The sequence below is a fragment of the Pseudorasbora parva genome, chromosome 25 (assembly GCF_024679245.1).
Source record: "Pseudorasbora parva isolate DD20220531a chromosome 25, ASM2467924v1, whole genome shotgun sequence".
In the NCBI taxonomy this organism is placed as follows: Eukaryota; Metazoa; Chordata; class Actinopteri; order Cypriniformes; family Gobionidae; genus Pseudorasbora; species Pseudorasbora parva.
Genome location: NC_090196.1, coordinates 31,003,394 through 31,024,557, shown reverse-complemented (window position 1 = coordinate 31,024,557; position 21,164 = coordinate 31,003,394). Strand labels below are relative to the sequence as shown.

The 21,164-nt window shown below is 38.5% G+C and overlaps 1 protein-coding gene across 1 annotated transcript in view; it reads right to left on the bottom strand.

Annotated features, from left to right (window-relative positions):
- The window catches only part of hbp1 (HMG-box transcription factor 1), a 188,908-nt gene that overhangs the window by 47 nt on the left and 167,697 nt on the right, over positions 1-21,164 (bottom strand). The window contains exons 9-11 of the mRNA XM_067435709.1: positions 3,032-3,310; positions 2,683-2,824; positions 1-1,060 (exon numbers count right to left, since the gene is read on the bottom strand). The exon at positions 1-1,060 is cut by the window's left edge and continues 47 nt beyond it. Coding sequence (XP_067291810.1) covers positions 1,043-1,060; positions 2,683-2,824; positions 3,032-3,310 — 439 coding nt within the window. The 3' untranslated portion in view covers positions 1-1,042. The remainder of the gene's footprint in view (positions 1,061-2,682; positions 2,825-3,031; positions 3,311-21,164) is intronic.

Genomic DNA, 21,164 nt, shown 5'->3' with positions numbered 1-21,164 from the left:
AGTTTGTGCAAGAAATGGATGGGAACGTTGACCTGTACAATATTAACAAAAAAATGTATTTGTAATGCAATCCAATGGCAAACACAAAGCACAACACTCAGCTGCTCAGTTTGGCCATGATTGTGTCAAAGGATACATCTTATCAAGATATAGATATTTTTTACACAGCATTTCAGCTTGTATACATTTATTGGTTGTATAAGGTTATATATGAATATAAAGTGCAAAAACAAGAACACTTACAGTGAAGGCATGGCCCTGAAGTGCTGTATGTGACAACATGTGTGTCGTTGTACTTGTGTGCTTGTGTGTGGAACTCTATCCATGTACAATATGGCCTTATAGATAGACTATCATACACACACACCTGCACACAATTGCGCAGACACACACACTGAATATGGCCTAGGCTGGACTGGTGTCATATCAAATTCGACCCACTTTCCAGCACGTCGACGAATACGCAGTTCAACAGCATTCGTCCGTTTGCAATACATTTGAGTCTGTGCAATAAGTTGAGTTATACAAATATAATTAATATGAACAGCTGAAAAAACAAGCTAAGATCTAAATTTCCCCTTTTTACATTTAAAAATAGACATTATTTGTATATATAGCGCTCCTTCGGCCTCAGTAAAATAGCACCACAGGGTTGCACCTTTCAAGCCTAGAAATACGAAATTACCTGATAGAAGAACTGAGCGTTGTCTTGCTTTGGAAGAGTAAGGCATTTTCGTCATTTTTGAAAGGATAAGAAAAATACATAAGCACTGTTAGTCGACTAGATTACATTTCTTTTTATATCGCATATAATTATATCATGATTTGCCTTTCGTTTATATATTTTTAAAATAAAAATCTTCTTTCGCAGATCTTCTCGCGAAAACGTATTGTTGTATTAGCTAATTTTATTATTTCGTTTTTTTTTTTTTCCTAAAGCAAGTGCGTGTAGCATCACAGTTGCGGTTTATCATTCTTCTGAGAGAATGTGTCGGTGTCCGTCTCCAGGTGTCCAGTTTGTGTTTTTATGTCGATCCTTAGGCTAGTTCTGCTGAGAGCCCTAGCGAAATGGAGAGGAATATGTTTTAACAATCAATTTTAAATTCCTAATATCCTAAGAGCCAGTGAAAATGCTGACAGTTCTTTTAACAAGTCTAGGTACAATATATTGCCAAAAGTTTTGGGACGCCTGCCTTTACATGCACAAGACCCTTTAATGACATCCCATTCTTAATCGGTAGGGTTTAATATGGAGTTTCCCACCTTTTACAGCTACAACAGCTTCAAATCTTCTGGGAAGGCTTTCCACAAGGTTTAGGAGTGTGTCTTCTAGAAGCACATTTGTGAGGTCAGGCACTGATGTCAGGCACTGGCTCTCATTCTCCGCTCTAATTCATCTCAAAGGAGTGCAGTCAGGTTGAGTTCAGGACTCTGTGCAGGCCAATCAAGTTCCTCTACACCAAACTCGCTCATCCATGTCTTTATGGACCGACGCTTTGTGCACTGGAGCGCAGTCATGTTGGAACAGGAAGGGGCCGTCCTCAAATTTTTCCCACAAAGTTGGGAGCATGAAATTGTCCAAAATGTATTGGTATGCTGAAGCATCAAGAGTTCCTTTCACGGGAACTAAGGGTACTTTACACTTGGCACAATGCAGTCAGGCAAGTATCGTTCTCCTGGCAACCGCCAAACCCAGACTCATTGGTCACTCAGAGAACACGTCTCCTCTGCTCTAGAGTCCAGTGGTGGTGAGCTTTACTCCACTGCATCGCACGCTTTGCATTGCACCTGGTGATGTAAAGCCCCGTTCACACCGCCAGCGATTTTGTCATTGCATGTCGCCAGCGCCAGAGATTCATGTCGCTAGTGGGCGTTCCCACTACGGGTTGCATATAAACGTCATTAAATAGTACCGTTTTTATTCTAGTGTTTTGCAGAACAGAGCAAGTTATTAGAATACATACACACTGTACTGTAATAGGTAGACCATATTGCATGCAGTTTAGTTAAAACTTACTTTACATCCCCACAATCCCAGACACGTTTTCCATGCATAATTTTTTTAAATGTGTCTCTGTATGTAGGCTACACAGAGACATATCGTAAAGAACAGGGGACTTGCTAAAAGCTAATATCAACAACTCCTCCTGACCCCGCACTAGCAGTAAAGCAGACGGATCACGTGCACTCCACTGACTTCACTCCTATTGGTTGTCGCTCGCGAAAATCGCTTCTTGTTTGCATAAAGTTGAAATTTCTGAACTTTTGTCGCGTGTCTCACGTCGCTTGACACGCCCACATTCTGTCGCCAACGGTCACTGTCGCTCGTGTCTCCGGAAGTCGCCAGCGCTCCATTGAAATGAATGGGATCATGTCGTTTTGTCGCTGCGTGTCGCTGGCGGTGTGAACAGGGCTTAAGGCTTGGATGAGCTGCTCGGCCATGCAAACCCATTCCATGAAACTCTCTGCACACTTTTCTTGAGCTCATCTGAAGGCCACAGAAGTTTTGAGGTCTGGAGCTCTTGAGTCTGCAGAAAGTCCGCGCAGTGGAAGTGATTGGACCACCTGAATTCAGTGATTTGGAGGGGTATCCCAATACTTTTGGCAATATAGTGCAAGTCCAATTTTATCTATTAAAAACAGATTCACAATATTAATCAATGCTAATTTAAAAATGCTAACCGAGTTTGTTCTCTTGCGTTTCCAACAGTCAGGGTTGAGACGTTTCTGCTCCTCGGCCAGAGCTTTGGCTTCCATGGTGTACAACCTCCTTTCCTCGTTTTTCATCTTCTTCCATTTATCGCCCAGAATCACGCTGATAGCTCTGAGTAAATAAGACAGACACAATTATCAGAGAAAGACCCATGTTACCGGACAAATTAAGGTAGTCAGCATGTTTACTACACATAATAAACTTGTTTTAGCCTAATGTTATTTTTTGTCCCAATTTAGTTGGGATGCTGCCTACGTAGGAAACAGATATGAAGACAGCCCACTATGCAAACATCTATTGGTTTGCACATCCACACACCTGTTGTCTTTGCCGGGGTACATCTGTGTGTATTCCACCCTATACTTCTTGGCAAAAAGCATGAAGGCATTCATTGGCCGCTTGCACTTCGTGGGTGTGGCTCCAGAGCTCCCTGAGGCATGGCTGCGCTGTGATTTGCTGCCGGTGGAGTGGTGGGAGGAGCCGAGGGCCTCACAGTCGGGACTCACAGCACCCCCACTGGACTGGGACGCCCGACGCTGGCGTGCCATGCTGCTCAGAACGTACACGGCGGAAGAGTCGAGAGGAGTGAAGTCATAACTGTGTGTAGGGTGAGAAAACAGACAAGATGTTAAACTCGTCAAGTTTGAGTTCTTACTTCAGAAATGATGTATCAATGTTATTATTATACCCATATTTTCCGGACTATAAGTCACACTTTTTTTCATAGTTTGGCTGGTCCTGCGACTTATAGTCAGGTTTGACTTATATATATCAGGTTTGACCTGATCACTCTGTCTGGGTTTATTCTGCGATAACAACCGGCTGGGTGTACGTTATCCCTTACTTATAGTCCAGTGTGACTTATATATGTTTTTTTCCTATTCATGATGCATTTTTTGACTGATGCGACTTATACTCCGCAGCGACTTATAGTCTGCAAAATACGGTATAATTAAATCTAGAAAATGCAAACAAGTATCAAATTAGGTCATATATCACATTAAATAAGACAATTATATTACTTAATACCATATTTTAAAATTGTCAATTAACCCCCAATTATTATAACATTTCACAATGAGATTACGCTAGTTAACATGAACTAACAATGAAAAATACTTCTAAAGCATTTATTAATCTTATTTAAGAGTAAAAGTTAAAATCTGTTAACATTAATTAATTCACTGAGAGCTAACATGGACATTTTTATTAACTAATATTAACAAAGATTAATAAATACTGTGAAATTATATTGTTCATTGTTAGTTAATACTTTTCACTTTTAATATTTCACTCAAATTTTATTTTAACATTTATTTTATATATTAAAAATACGTATTTTAGTATTATTTATATATATATATACCATTACAATATTCATTAATATTTTGAAATAGCTTTTAATTATATTTTCATTTTTCATTTTAATTTGAGTAATTTTGTTGTTGTTAAATTTTTGTTTATTTATAAAACTTTTTAAAAATGTAATAGTGCATACAACAGTCATAAACAAAACAAAATCAAACAAAAGAATAATAATAATAGTAATAAGGATAAATTAAAGCTGCGAGCAGCATTTAGCGGGGTTCAAGCCATTTAAGGTCTTTAAGCATTTGACGCCTTTTGCATGAAAGGTTTTTAAGCACTGAATGAATTTGAGAGATATCAGGTGAAATGAAGTGATAAACTGACAAAATGTGATTTTAAATATTATAATAGTGACTTTATAAAGTCTAAATATGAATTGATCAGGAGAGTGCAGAAAATCATACTGCTGTGGTTTGGTTCCGATCAGGCAAAAAACCTAGGACTAGTTTGCAAAACAAGGTTTTTAACATAAATGTGAATATTTAAATAAAGATTTGATTGACAGTATTGGTTATAGAGGCAAAGTAGTTCAGTATGAGAAGATCTATCATAATATATGCATATTATGTGGCTGTTTTAACCCCACCTGATTACAGAGATGGAAAATACAATTTACAGGCAATTCATCATAGGGAATACATGGTTTTCAAAGCTTTTTAACACTTATAGCGCCCCCTATACTCCGATCTCCATAAAACTTTGCATGTGTCTTCAACATGTTATGCCACATATACCGAACAATTTTCGTGAAGTTTTGAGTTTTCCCTTAGGATTTATAGGCTTTTGAGTGTATTTTGCCACACCTCTTTTCTAAATGGTCCTGTTATAGCCATCCAAATGCAAAAAATCAACTTTTTTTTGATAATTATTTATCTAGAGAGTCCAGAGAATTATCCTAGACTGGTTTGGTTCTGATTGGGCAAAAAACCAGGGACTAGTTCGCAAAAGTAGGTTTTTAACATAATTACAAATATTTATTTAACGATTTGATTGACAGCAATGGTTCTAGAGGCAAAGTTGTTCAACATGAGGAGATCTATCATATGATATGCATATTTTGCCGATGTGTGCAACGCCACGCGATTACAGAGCCATAAAATTCGTTAGTGCCAACTAGTGGCCGATTTCTTTCAAAATTCTTACAGACCTCTAGGACCATGAGTCAAACATGCCTACTGAGTTTCGTTCTGATCAACCTCCGTTAACCCTGTCTAATAGGTGCTCAAATTTCATTGGCCGATGGCGGCCATGTTTTTTGAGATACGCCAATGTTCTCATAGACATACATGGTACCTTGGGCCAAGACACTGCTTACCAATTTTCAAGTCAATCGGACTAGCGGTCGCGTGGTTATAACCCTTTTTGTGTTTTTTCCATGTTATAGCGCCACCAAGTGGCCAATCGTCGCGATTTTTTTATCGTGACCAAAGAATGAGCCCATAAACATGTGTACCAAGTTTGGTGAAGATATCTCATTTCTTGCTGGAGTTATAGCCTCTTTAGTAAAATAGGCTCCGCCTTAAATGTACATTTCCACGCCCCTTTTCGTTCATGATTCAAAATATCAACTTTTTTTTGATAATTATTGATACTCAGACTAGACAGAACATTTTGGCACTGGTTTGGTTCCGATATGTCAAAAAACCAGGGACTAGTTCGCAAAAGTAGGTTTTTGACAAAATTCAAAATGGCGGAAAAATTTTCATGACGGAAATGAAATCGGAGATATACGTTTTGTTCGCCAAGGTCTCAGCTTTCCAATGATATAAGACACTTGAGTGTGGACCAAACGGTTTAGGAGTTATGAGCCCTTTTGCGCAATTGATTGCTATAGCGCCACCTATTGGCCAATCTGGCTCATAATTTGATAACCTTTCCTCGATTTTTGGACTACCTATTGACAAAGTTTCAAGTCTCTAGCCCTTACGGTTTGGTCTGCACGATGAGTTTTACGGCAGAATAATAATAATAATAATAATAATTAAAGCTGCGAGCAGCATTTAGCGGGGTTCAAGCCATTTAAGGTTTTTAAGCATTTGACACCTTTTGCATGAAAGGCTTTTAAGCACTGAATGAATTTGAGAGATATCAGGTGAAATGGTGATGAACTGACAAAATGTGATTTTAAATATTGTAATAGTGACTTTATAAAGTCTAAATATGAATTGATCAGGAGAGTGCAGAGAATCATACTGCTGTGGTTTGGTTCCGATCAGGCAAAAAACTTAGGACTAGTTTGCAAAATGAGGTTTTTAACATAATTGTGAATATTTAAATAAAGATTTGATTGACAGTATTGGTTATAGAGGCAAAGTTGTTCAGTATGAGAAGATCTATCATAATATATGCATATTATGTGGCTGTTTTAACCCCACCTGATTACAGAGATTCACCATAGGGAATACATGGTTTTCAAAGCTTTTTAACACTTATAGCGCCCCCTATACTCCGATCTCCATAAAACTTTGCATGTGTCTTCAACATGTTATGCCACATATACCCAACAATTTTCGTGAAGTTTTGAGTTTCCCCTTAGGATTTATAGGCTTTTGAGTGTATTTTGCCACACCTCTTTTCTAAATGGCTCTGTTATAGCCATCCAAATGCAAGAAATCAACTTTTTTTTGATAATTATTGATCTAGAGAGTCCAGAGAATTGTCCTAGACTGGTTTGGTTCTGATTGGGCAAAAAACCAGGGACTAGTTCGCAAAAGTAGGTTTTTAACATTATTGCAAATATTTATTTAACGATTTAATTGCCAAAAATGGTTTTAGAGGCAAAGTTGTTCAGCATGAGGAGATCTATCATATGATATGCATATTTTGCCGATGTGTGCAACACCACGTGATTGCAGAGCCATAAAACTCGTTAGCGCCAACTAGTGGCCGATTTCTTTCAAAATTCTTACAGACCTCTAGGACCATGAGTCAAACATGCCCACTGAGTTTTGTTCCGATTGACCTCCGTTAACCCTGTCTAATAGTTGCTCAAATTTCATTGGCCGATGGCGGCCATGTTTTTTTGAGATACGCCAATGTTCTCATAGACAGACATGGTACCTTGGGCCAAGACACTGCTTACCAATTTTCAAGTCAATCGGACTAGCGGTCGCGTGGTTATAGCCCTTTTTGTGTTTTTTCCATGTTATAGCGCCACCAAGTGGCCAATCGTCGCGATTTTTTTATCGTGACCAAAGACTGAGCCCATAAACATGTGTACCAAGTTTGGTGAATATATCTCATTTCTTGCTGGAGTTATAGCCTCTTTAGTAAAATAGGCTCCGCCTTAAATGTACATTTCCACGCCCCTTTTCGTTCATGATTCAAAATTTCAACTTTTTTTTGATAATTATTGATATTCAGACTAGACAGAACATTTTGGCACTGGTTTGGTTCCGATATGTCAAAAAACCAGGGACTAGTTCGCAAAAGTAGGTTTTTGACAAAATTCAAAATGGCGGAAAAATTTTCATGACGGAAATGAAATCGGAGATATACGTTTTGTTCGCCAAGGTCTCAGCTTTCCAATGATATAAGACACTTGAGTGTGGACCAAACGGTTTAGGAGTTATGAGCCCTTTTGCGCAATTGATTGCTATAGCGCCACCTATTGGCCAATCTGGCTCATAATTTGATAACCTTTCCTCGATTTTTGGACTACCTGTTGACAAAGTTTCAAGTCTCTAGCCCTTACGGTTTGGTCTGCACGATGAGTTTTACGGCAGAATAATAATAATAATAATTAAATAAAGATTTGATTGACAGTATTGGTTATAGAGGTTACAGGCAATTCACCCTATGGGAATACATGGTTTTCAAAGCTTTTTAACACTTATAGCGCCCCCTATACTCCGATCTCCATAAAACTTTGCATGTGTCTTCAACATGTTATGCCACATATACCCAACAATTTTCGTGAAGTTTTGAGTTTCCCCTTAGGATTTATAGGCTTTTGAGTGTATTTTGCCACGCCTCTTTTCTAAATGGCCCTGTTATAGCCATCCAAATGCAAAAAATCTACTTTTGTTTGATAATTATTGATCTAGAGAGTCCAGAGAATTGTCCTAGACTGGTTTGGTTCTTATTGGGCAAAAATCCAGGGACTAGTTCGCAAAAGTAGGTTTTTAACATAATTGCAAATATTTATTAAATGATTTGATTGACAGCAATAGTTCTAGAGGCAAAGTTGTTCAACATGAGGAGATCTATCATATGATATGCATATTTTGCCAATGTGTGCAACGCCACGTGATTGCAGAGCCATAAAACTCGTTAGCGCCAGCTAGTGGCCGATTTCTTTCAAAATTCTTACAGACCTCTAGGACCATGAGTTAAACATGCCCACTGAGTTTTGTTCCGATCGACCTCCGTTAACCCTGTCTAATAGGTGCTCAAATTTCATTGGCCGATGGCGGCCATGTTTTTTGAGATACGCCAATGTTCTCATAGACAGACATGGTACCTTGGGCCAAGACATTGCATACCAATTTTCCAGTCAATCGGACTAGCGGTCGCGTGGTTATAGCCCTTTTTGTAATTTTTCCATGTTATAGCGCCACCAAGTGGCCAATCGTCGCGATTTTTTTTATCTTGACCAAAGACTGAGCCCATACACATGTGTACCAAGTTTGGTGAAGATATCTAATTTCTTGCTGTAGTTATAGCCTCTTTAGTAAAATAGGCTCCGCCTTAAATGTACATTTCCACGCCCCTTTTCGTTCATGAGTCAAAATTTCAACTTTTTTTTGATAATTATTGATATTCAGACAAGAGAGAACATTTTGGCACTGGTTTGGTTCTGATATGTCAAAAAACCAGGGACTAGTTCGCAAAAGTAGGTTTTTGACAAAATTCAAAATGGCGGAAAAATTTGCATACCGGAAATGAAATCGGAGATATACGTTTTGTTCGTCATGGTCTCAGCTTTCCAATGATATAAGACACTTGACCCTTAGGATGAACGGTTTAGGAGTTATGAGCCATTTCGCGTTTTTGGTTGCTGTAGCGCCACCTATTGGCCAATCTGGCTCATAATTTGATAACCTCTCCTCGATTTTTGTACTACCTATTGACAAAGTTTGAAGTCTCTAGCATTTACGGTTTGGTCTGCACGATGAGTTTTACGGCAGAATAATAATAATAATAATAATAATAATAATAATAATAAAAATCAGCACAAATACAATAGGTGTTCAGCACTTCGTGCTTGAACCCCTAATAATTAAAGCTGCGAGCAGCATTTAGCGGGGTTCAAGCCATTTAAGGTCTTTAAGCATTTGACACCTTTTGCATGAAAGGCTTTTAAGCACTGAATGAATTTGAGAGATATCAGGTGAAATGAAGTGATAAACTGACAAAATGTGATTTTAAATACTGCTGTGGTTTGGTTCCGATCAGGCAAAAAACCTAGGACTAGTTTGCAAAACGAGGTTTTTAACATAATTGTGAATATTTAAATAAAGATTTGATTGACAGTATTGGTTATAGAGGCAAAGTTGTTCAGTATGAGAAGATCTATCATAATATATGCATATTATGTGGCTGTTTTAACCCCACCTGATTACAGAGATTCACCATAGGGAATACATGGTTTTCAAAGCTTTTTAACACTTATAGCGCCCCCTATACTCCGATCTCCATAAAACTTTGCATGTCTCTTCAACATGTTATGCCACATATACCCAACAATTTCCGTGAAGTTTTGAGTTTCCCCTTAGGATTTATAGGCTTTTGAGTGTATTTTGCCACGCCTCTTTTCTAAATGGCTCTGTTATAGCCATCCAAATGCAAAAAATCAACTTTTTTTTGATAATTATTGATCTAGAGAGTCCAGAGAATTGTCCTAGACTGGTTTGGTTCCAATTGGGTAAAAAACCAGGAACTAGTTCGCAAAAGTAGGTTTTTAACTTAATTACGAAAATTTAATTAATGATTTTATTGACAGCAATGGTTCTAGAGGCAAAGTTGTTCATCATGAGGAGATCTATCATATGATATGCATATTTTGCCGATGTGTGCAACGCCACGTGATTGCAGAGCCATAAAACTCGTTAGCGCCAGCTAGTGGCCGATTTCTTTCAAAATTCTTACAGACCTCTAGGACCATGAGTTAAACATGCCCACTGAGTTTTGTTCCGATCGACCTCCGTTAACCCTGTCTAATAGGTGCTCAAATTTCATTGGCCGATGGCGGCCATGTTTTTTGAGATACGCCAATGTTCTCATAGACAGACATGGTACCTTGGGCCAAGACATTGCATACCAATTTTCCAGTCAATCGGACTAGCGGTCGCGTGGTTATAGCCCTTTTTGTGTTTTTTCCATGTTATAGCGCCACCAAGTGGCCAATCGTCGCGATTTTTTTATCGTGACCAAAGACTGACCCCATACACATGTGTACCAAGTTTGGTGAAGATATCTCATTTCTTGCTCTAGTTATAGCCTCTTTAGTAAAATAGGCTCCGCCTTAAATGTACATTTCCACGCCCCTTTTCGTTCATGAGTCAAAATTTCAACTTTTTTTTGATAATTATTGATATTCAGACTAGAGAGAACATTTTGGCACTGGTTTGGTTCTGATATGTCAAAAAACCAGGGACTAGTTCGCAAAAGTAGGTTTTTGACAAAATTCAAAATGGCGGAAAAATTTGCATACCGGAAATGAAATCGGAGATATACGTTTTGTTCGCCAAGGTCTCAGCTTTCCAATGATATAAGACACTTGACCCTTAGGACGAACGGTTTAGGAGTTATGAGCCATTTCGCGTTTTTGGTTGCTGTAGCGCAACCTATTGGCCAATCTGGCTCATAATTTGATAACCTCTCCTCGATTTTTGGACTACCTATTGACAAAGTTTGAAGTCTCTAGCATTTACGGTTTGGTCTGCACGATGAGTTTTACGGCAGAATAATAATAATAATAATAATAATTAAAGCTGCAAGCAGCATTTAGCGGGGTTCAAGCCTTTAAGGCCTTTAAAGTACATAGGCATTAAAGACATTAAGTTTTATTTAGCAAGATTTTGAACACTAAAATAATAGATGGAAAAGTCCATTTACAGTCAATATAGGCAATTTAACATAGGAAATGCATGGTTCTTATAGCTTTTTAACAGTTATAGCGCCACCTATAGTCCAATCTCTTTAAAACTTTGCATGCTTCATCAGCATGTTATGCCACATATACCCAACAATTTTCGTGAATTTTTGAGCTTCCCTTTTGAGTTAGCGCCAACTAGTGGCCGATTTCTTTCAAAATTCTTACAGACCTCTAGGACCATGAGTCAAACATGCCCACCGAGTTTCGTTCCGATCGACCTCTGTTAACCCCATCTAATAGGTGCTCAAACTTCATTGGCCGATGGCGGCCATGTTTTTTTAGATACACCAATGTCCTCATAGACATACATGGTGCCTTGGACCAAGACACTGCCTACCAATTTTTAAGTCAATCGGACTAGTGGTCACGTGGTTATAGCCCTTTTCATGTTTTTTTAACATTATAGCGCCACCAAGTGGTCAATCGTCGCGATTTTTTTATCGAGACCAAAGAATGAGCCCATACACAAGTGTACCAAGTTTGGTGAAGATATCTCATTTCCTTCTTGAGTTATAGCCTTTTTAGTAAAATAGGCTCCGCCCCCAACATTCTTTTTCCACCCCTTAGCAACCGTGAATCGAAATTTCAACTTTTTCTCAATGAATATTGATATACAGACTACAGAGAACATTTTGCCACTGGTTTGGTTTCGATCGGTCAAAAAACCAGGGACTAGTTCGCAAAAGTAGTTTTTCGACAAAATTCAAAATGGCGGAAAAATTTTCATGACGGAAATGAAATCGGAGATAAACGTTTTGTTCGCCAAGGACTCAGCTTTCCAATGATATAAGACACTTGATTGTGGACCAAAGGGTTTAGGAGTTATGACCCTTTTTGCGCATTTGGTTGCTGTAGCGCCACCTATTGGCCAATCGGGGTCATACTTTCTGAGGTTCTCCCCAAATTGAGGACTACCATCTGACAAAGTTTCAAAGTTCCACGCTTTACGGTTTGGGCTGCACGATGCGTTTTAGCGGAGAATAATAATAATAATTAAAGCTGCAAGCAGCATTTAGCGGGGTTCAAGCCTTTAAGGCCTTTTAAGCACATAGGCATTAAAGTCATTAAGTTTTATTTAGCAAGATTTTAAACACTAAAATAATAGATGGAAAAGTCCATTTACAGTCAATATAGGCAATTTAACATAGGAAATGCATGGTTCTTATAGCTTTTTAACAGTTATAGCGCCACCTATAGTCCGATCTCTTTAAAACTTTGCATGCTTCATCAGCATGTCATGCCACATATACCCAACAATTTTCGTGAATTTTTGAGCTTCCCTTTTGAGTTAGCGCCAACTAGTGGCCGATTTCTTTCAAAATTCTTACAGACCTCTAGGACCATGAGTCAAACATGCCCACCGAGTTTCGTTCCGATCGACCTCTGTTAACCCCATCTAATAGGTGCTCAAACTTCATTGGCCGATGGCGGCCATGTTTTTTTAGATACACCAATGTCCTCATAGACATACATGGTGCCTTGGACCAAGACACTGCCTACCAATTTTCAAGTCAATCGGACTAGTGGTCACGTGGTTATAGCCCTTTTCATGTTTTTTTAACATTATAGCGCCACCAAGTGGTCAATCGTCGCGATTTTTTTATCGAGACCAAAGAATGAGCCCATACACATGTCTACCAAGTTTGGTGAAGATATCTCATTTCCTTCTTGAGTTATAGCCTTTTTAGTAAAATAGGCTCCGCCCACAACATTCTTTTTCCACCCCTTAGCAACCGTGAATCGAAATTTCAACTTTTTCTCAATGAATATTGATATTCAGACTACAGAGAACATTTTGCCACTGGTTTGGTTTCGATCGGTCAAAAAACCAGGGACTAGTTCGCAAAAGTAGTTTTTCGACAAAATTCAAAATGGCGGAAAAATTTTCATGACGGAAATGAAATCGGAGATATACGTTTTGTTCGCCAAGGACTCAGCTTTCCAATGATATAAGACACTTGATTGTGGACCAAAGGGTTTAGGAGTTATGCCCCTTTTTGCGCATTTGGTTGCTGTAGCGCCACCTATTGGCCAATCGGGGTCATACTTTCTGAGGTTCTCCCCAAATTGAGGACTACCATCTGACAAAGTTTCAAAGTTCCACGCTTTACGGTTTGGGCTGCACGATGCGTTTTAGCGGAGAATAATAATAATAATAATAATTAAAGCTGCAAGCAGCATTTAGCGGGGTTCAAGCCTTTAAGGCCTTTAAAGCACATAGGCATTAAAGACATTAAGTTTTATTTAGCAAGATTTTAAACACTGAAATAATAGATGGAAAAGTCCATTTACAGCCAATATAGGCAATTTACCATAAAAAATGCATGGTTTTTATAGCTTTTTAACAGTTATAGCGCCACCTATAGTCCGATCTCTTTAAAACTTTTCATGCTTCATCAGCATGTCATGCTACATATACCCAACAATTTTCGTGAATTTTTGAGCTTCCCTTTTGAGTTAGCGCCAACTAGTGGCCGATTTCCTTCAAAAATCTTACAGACCTCTAGGACCATGAGTCAAACATGCCCACCAAGTTTCGTTCCAATCGGCCTCTGTTAACCTTGTCTAATAGGTGCTCAAATTTCATTGGCCGATGGCGGCCATGTTTTTTGAGATACGCCAATGCCTGCATACCAATTTTCAGGTTAATTGGACTAGCGATCGCGTGGTTATAGCCCTTTTCATGTTTTTTCTTTCACATTATAGCGCCACCAAGTGGCCAATCATCGCAATATTTTTATCGTGACCTCAAATTGAGCCGATATACATGTGTACCAAGTTTGGTGACGATATCTCATTTCCTTCTTGAGTTATAGCCTTTTTAGTAAAATAGGCTCCGCCCTGAACGTCCATTTTGAAGCCAATTAGCAAAAATGAATTGAAATTTCAACTTTTTTTCGATAACTATTGATAAACAGAGACCAGAGAACATTTTGACACTGGTTTGGTTCCGATCGGTCAAAAAACCAGGGACTAGTTTGCAAAAGTAGGTTTTTAACATAATTGTGAATATTTAATTAATGATTTGATTGACAGCAATGATTCCAGAGGCAAATTTGTTCAGCATGAGGAGATCTATCATATGATATGCATATTTTGTAAGTGCGTGAAAAAACACGTGATTTCAGAGCCATAAAACTCGTTAGCGCCAACTAGTGGCCGATTTCTTTCAAAATTCTTACAGACCTCTAGGACCATGAGTCAAACATGCCCATCAAGTTTCGTTCCGATCGGCCTCTGTTAACCCCATCTAATAGGTGCTCAAATTTCATTGGCCGATGGCGGCCATGTTTTTTGAGATACGCCAATGTCCTCATAGACGTACATGGGGCCTTGGACCAAGACACTGCATACCAATTTTCAGGTCAATCGGACTAGCGGTCGCGTGGTTACAGCCCTTTTCATGTTTTTTTCGCATTATAGCGCCACCAAGTGGCCAATCATCGCGATTTTTTTATCCTGACCTCAAATTGAGCCGATATACATGTGTACCAAGTTTGGTGACGATATCTCATTTCCTTCTTGAGTTATAGCCTTTTTAGTAAAATAGGCTCCGCCCTGAACGTCCATTTTGAAGCCAATTAGCATAAATGAATCGAAATTTCAACTTTTTTTTGATAACTATTGATAAACAGAGACCAGAGAACATTTTGGCACTGGTTTGGTTCCGATCGGTGAAAAAACCAGGGACTAGTTTGCAAAAGTAGGTTTTCAATAAAATTCAAAATGGCGGAAAAATTTGCATACTGGAAATAAAATCTGAGATATACATTTTGTTCGCCAAGGACTCAGCTTTCCAATGATATATGACACTTGAGTGTGGACCAAACGGTTTAGGAGTTATGAGCCTTTTCTCGCAATTGATTGCTATAGCGCCACCTATGGGCCAATTGGGGTCATAGCTTCTCAGGGTCTCCCCAACATGAGTACTACCATCTGACAAAGTTTCAAATTTCCAGCTCTTACGGTTTGGTCTGCACGATGCGTTTTAGCGGAGAATAATAATAATAATAATAATAATTAAAGCTGCGAGCAGCATTTAGCGGGGTTCAAGCCATTTAAGGTTTTTAAGCATTTGACACCTTTTGCATGAAAGGCTTTTAAGCACTGAATGAATTTGAGAGATATCAGGTGAAATGAAGTGATAAACTGACAAAATGTGATTTTAAATATTATAATAGTGACTTTATAAAGTCTAAATATGAATTGATCAGGAGAGTGCAGAGAATCATACTGCTGTGGTTTGGTTCCTATCAGGCAAAAAACCTAGGACTAGTTTGCAAAACGAGGTTTTTAACATAATTGTGAATATTTAAATAAAGATTTGATTGACAGTATTGGTTATAGAGGCAAAGTTGTTCAGTATGAGAAGATCTATCACAATATATGCAATTACAGAGATGGAAAATACAATTTACAAGCAATTCACCAGAGGGAATACTTGGTTTTCAAAGCTTTTTAACACTTATAGCGCCCCCTATACTCCGATCTCTATAAAACTTTGCATGTGTCTTCAACATGTTATGCCACATATACCCAACAATTTTTGTGAAGTTTTGAGTTTCCCCTTAGGATTTATAGGCTTTTGAGTGTATTTTGCCACACCTCTTTTCTAAATGGCTCTGTTATAGCCATCCAAATGCAAGAAATCAACTTTTTTTTGATAATTATTAATCTAGAGAGTCCAGAGAATTGTCCTAGACTGGTTTGGTTCTGATTGGGCAAAAAACCAGGGACTAGTTCGCAAAAGTAGGTTTTTAACATTATTGCAAATATTTATTTAACAAATTAATAGCCAAAAATGGTTCTAGATGCAAAGTTGTTCAGCATGAGGAGATCTATCATATGATATGCATATTTTGCCGATGTGTGCAACACCACGTGATTGCAGAGCCATAAAACTCGTTAGCGCCAACTAGTGGCCGATTTCTTTCAAAATTCTTACAGACCTCTAGGACCATGAGTCAAACATGCCCACTGAGTTTTGTTCCGATCGACCTCCGTTAACCCTGTCTAATAGGTGCTCAAATTTCATTGGCCGATGGCAGCCATGTTTTTTGAGATACGCCAATGTTCTCATAGACAGACATGGTACCTTGGGCCAAGACACTGCTTACCAATTTTCAAGTCAATCGGACTAGCGGTCGCGTGGTTATAGCCCTTTTTGTATTTTTTCCATGTTATAGCGCCACCAAGTGGCCAATCGTCGCGATTTTTTTATCGCGACCAAAGACTGAGCCCATAAACATGTGTACTAAGTTTGGTGAATATATCTCATTTCTTGCTGGAGTTATAGCCTCTTTAGTAAAATAGGCTCCGCCTTAAATGTACATTTCCACGCCCCTATTCGTTCATGAGTCAAAATTTCAACTTTTTTTTGATAATTATTGATATTCAGACTAGACCAAACATTTTGGCACTAGTTTGGTTCCGATATGTCAAAAAACCAGGGACTAGTTCGCAAAAGTAGGTTTTTGACAAAATTCAAAATGGCGGAAAAATTTTCATGACGGAAATGAAATCGGAGATATACGTTTTGTTCGCCAAGGTCTCCGCTTTCCAATGATATAAGACACTTGAGTGTGGACCAAACGGTTTAGGAGTTATGAGCCCTTTTGCACAATTGATTGCTATAGCGCCACCTATTGGCCAATCTGGCTCATAATTTGATAACCTTTCCTCGATTTTTGGACTACCTATTGACAAAGTTTCAAGTCTCTAGCCCTTACGGTTTGGTCTGCACGATGAGTTTTACGGCAGAATAATAATAATAATAATAATAATAATAATAATAAAAATCAGCACAAATACAATAGGTGTTCAGCACTTCGTGCTTGAACCCCTAATAAAAATCAGTACAATTACAATAGGGTTTCAGCACTTCGTGCTTGAACCCCTAATAATAACAAGCAGCATTTAGCGGGGTTCAAGCATTTAAGGCCTTTTAAGCACATAGGCATTAAAGACATTAAGTTTTATTTAGCAAGATTTTAAACACTGAAATAATAGATGGAAAAGTCCATTTACAGCCAATATAGGCAATTTACCATAAAAAATGCATGGTTTTTATAGCTTTTTAACAGTTATAGCGCCACCTATAGTCCGATCTCTTTAAAACTTTTCATGCTTCATCAGCATGTCATGCTACATATACCCAACAATTTTCGTGATTTTTTGAGCTTCCCTTTTGAGTTAGCGCCAACTAGTGGCCGATTTCTTTCAAAAATCTTACAGACCTCTAGGACCATGAGTCAAACATGCCCACCAAGTTTCGTTCCGATCGGCCTCTGTTAACCTTGTCTAACAGGTGCTCAAATTTCATTGGCCGATGGCGGCCATGTTTTTTGAGATACGCCAATGTCTGCTTACCAATTTTCAGGTTAATTAAACTAGCGATCGCGTGGTTATAGCCCTTTTCATGTTTTTTTCACATTATAGCGCCACCAAGTGGCCAATCGTCGCAATATTTTTATCGTGACCTCAAATTGAGCCGATATACATGTGTACCAAGTTTGGTGACGATATCTCATTTCTTTCTTGAGTTATAGCCTTTTTAGTAAAATAGGCTCCGCCCTGAACGTCCATTTTGAAGCCAATTAGCAAAACTGAATTGAAATTTCAACTTTTTTTCGATAACTATTGATAAACAGAGACCAGAGAACATTTTGACACTGGTTTGGTTCCGATCGGTCAAAAAACCAGGGACTAGTTTGCAAAAGTAGGTTTTTAACATAATTGTGAATATTTAATTAATGATTTCATTGACAGCAATGATTCCAGAGGCAAATTTGTTCAGCATGAGGAGATCTATCATATGATATGCATATTTTGTGGATGCGTGAAAAAACACGTGATTTCAGAGCCATAAAACTCGTTAGCGCCAACTAGTGGCCGATTTCTTTCAAAATTCTTACAGACCTCTAGGACCATGAGTCAAACATGCCCATCAAGTTTCGTTCCGATAGGCCTCTGTTAACCCCATCTAATAGGTGCTCAAATTTCATTGGCCGATGGCGGCCATGTTTTTTGAGATACGCCAATGTCCTCATAGACGTACATGGGGCCTTGGACCAAGACACTGCATACCAATTTTCAGGTCAATCGGACTAGCGGTCGCGTGGTTAGAGCCCTTTTCATGTTTTTTTCACATTATAGCGCCACCAAGTGGCCAATCATCGCGATTTTTTTATCGTGACCTCAAATTGAGCCGATATACATGTGTACCAAGTTTGGTGACGATATCTCATTTCCTTCTTGAGTTATAGCCTTTTTAGTAAAATAGGCTCCGCCCTGAACGTCCATTTTGAAGCCAATTAGCATAAATGAATCGAAATTTCAACTTTTTTTTGATAACTATTGATAAACAGAGACCAGAGAACATTTTGACACTGGTTTGGTTCCGATCGGTCAAAAAACCAGGGACTAGTTTGCAAAAGTAGGTTTTCAATAAAATTCAAAATGGCGGAAAAATTTGCATACTGGAAATAAAATCTGAGATATACATTTTGTTCGCCAAGGACTCAGCTTTCCAATGATATATGACACTTGAGTGTGGACCAAACGGTTTAGGAGTTATGAGCCTTTTCTCGCAATTGATTGCTATAGCGCCACCTATGGGCCAATTGGGGTCATAGCTTCTCAGGGTCTCCCCAACATGAGTACTACCATCTGACAAAGTTTCAAATTTCCAGCTCTTACGGTTTGGTCTGCACGATGCGTTTTAGCGGAGAATAATAATAATAATAATAATAATAAAAATCAGTACAATTACAATAGGGTTTCAGCACTTCGTGCTTGAACCCCTAATTAAAGCTGCGAGCAGCATTTAGCGGGGTTCAAGCCATTTAAGGTTTTTAAGCATTTGACACCTTTTGCATGAAAGGCTTTTAAGCACTGAATGAATTTGAGAGATATCAGGTGAAATGAAGTGATAAACTGACAAAATGTGATTTTAAATATTATAATAATGACTTTATAAAGTCTAAATATGAATTGATCAGGAGAGTGCAGAGAATCATACTGCTGTGGTTTGGTTCCGATCAGGCAAAAAACCTAGGACTAGTTTGCAAAACGAGGTTTTTAACATAATTGTGAAAATTTAAATAAAGATTTGATTGACAGTATTGGTTATAGAGGCAAAGTTGTTCAGTATGAGAAGATCTATCATAATATATGCATATTATGTGGCTGTTTTAACCCCACCTGATTACAGAGATTCACCATAGGGAATACATGGTTTTCAAAGCTTTTTAACACTTATAGCGCCCCCTATACTCCGATCTCCATAAAACATTGCATGTGTCTTCAACATGTTATGCCACATATACCCAACAATTTCCGTGAAGTTTTGAGTTTTCCCTTAGGATTTATAGGCTTTTGAGTGTATTTTGCCACGCCTCTTTTCTAAATGGCTCTGTTATAGCCATCCAAATGCCAAAAATCCCTTTTTTTTTGATAATTATTGATCTAGAGAGTCCAGAGAATTGTCCTAGACTGGTTTGGTTCTGATTGGGCAAAAAACCAGGGACTAGTTCGCAAAAGTAGGTTTTTAACATAATTGCAAATATTTATTTAATGATTTGATTGACAGCAATGGTTCTGGAGGCAAAGTTGTTCACCATGAGGAGATCTATCATATGATATGCATATTTTGCCGATGTGTGCAACGCCACGTGATTGCAGAGCCATAAAACTCGTTAGCGCCAGCTAGTGGCCGATTTCTTTCAAAATTCTTACAGACCTCTAGGACCATGAGTCAAACATGCCCACTGAGTTTTTTTCCGATCGACCTCCGTTAACCCTGTCTAATAGGTGCTCAAATTTCATTGGCCGATGGCGGCCATGTTTTTTTAGATACGCCAATGTTCTTATAGACAGACATGGTACCTTGGGCCAAGACATTGCATACCAAGTTTCCAGTCAATCGGACTAGCGGTCGCGTGGTTATAGCCCTTTTTGTGTTTTTTCCATGTTATAGCGCCACCAAGTGGCCAATCGTCGCGATTTTTTTATCGTGACCAAAGACTGAGCCCATACACATGTGTACCAAGTTTGGTGAAGATATCTCATTTCTTGCTGTAGTTATAGCCTCTTTAGTAAAATAGGCTCCGCCTTAAATGTACATTTCCACGCCCCTTTTCGTTCATGAGTCAAAATTTCTACTGTTTTTTGATAATTATTGATATTCAGACTAGAGAGAACATTTTGGCACTGGTTTGGTTCTGATATGTCAAAAAACCAGGGACTAGTTCGCAAAAGTAGGTTTTTGACAAAATTCAAAATGGCGGAAAATTTTTTATGACGGAAATGAAATCGGAGATATACGTTTTGTTCGCCAAGGTCTCAGCTTTCCAATGATATAAGACACTTGAGTGTGGACCAAACGGTTTAGGAGTTATGAGCCCTTTTGCGCAATTGATTGCTATAGCGCCACCTATAGGCCAATCTGGCTCATAATTTGATAACCTCTCCTCGATTTTTGGACTACCTATTGGCCAAGTTTCAAGTCTCTAGCCCTTACGGTTTGGTCTGCACGATGAGTTTTACGGCAGAATAATAATAATAATAATAATAATAATAATAATAATTAAAGCTGCAAGCAGCATTTAGCGGGGTTCAAGCATTTAAGGCCTTTTAAGCACATAGGCATTAAAGACATTAAGTTTTATTTAGCAAGATTTTAAACACTGAAATAATAGATGGAAAAGTCCATTTACAGCCAATATAGGCAATTTACCATAAAAAATGCATGGTTTTTATAGCTTTTTAACAGTTATAGCGCCACCTATAGTCCGATCTCTTTAAAACTTTTCATGCTTCATCAGCATGTCATGCTACATATACCCAACAATTTTCGTGATTTTTTGAGCTTCCCTTTTGAGTTAGCGCCAACTAGTGGCCGATTTCTTTCAAAAATCTTACAGACCTCTAGGACCATGAGTCAAACATGCCCACCAAGTTTCGTTCCGATCGGCCTCTGTTAAC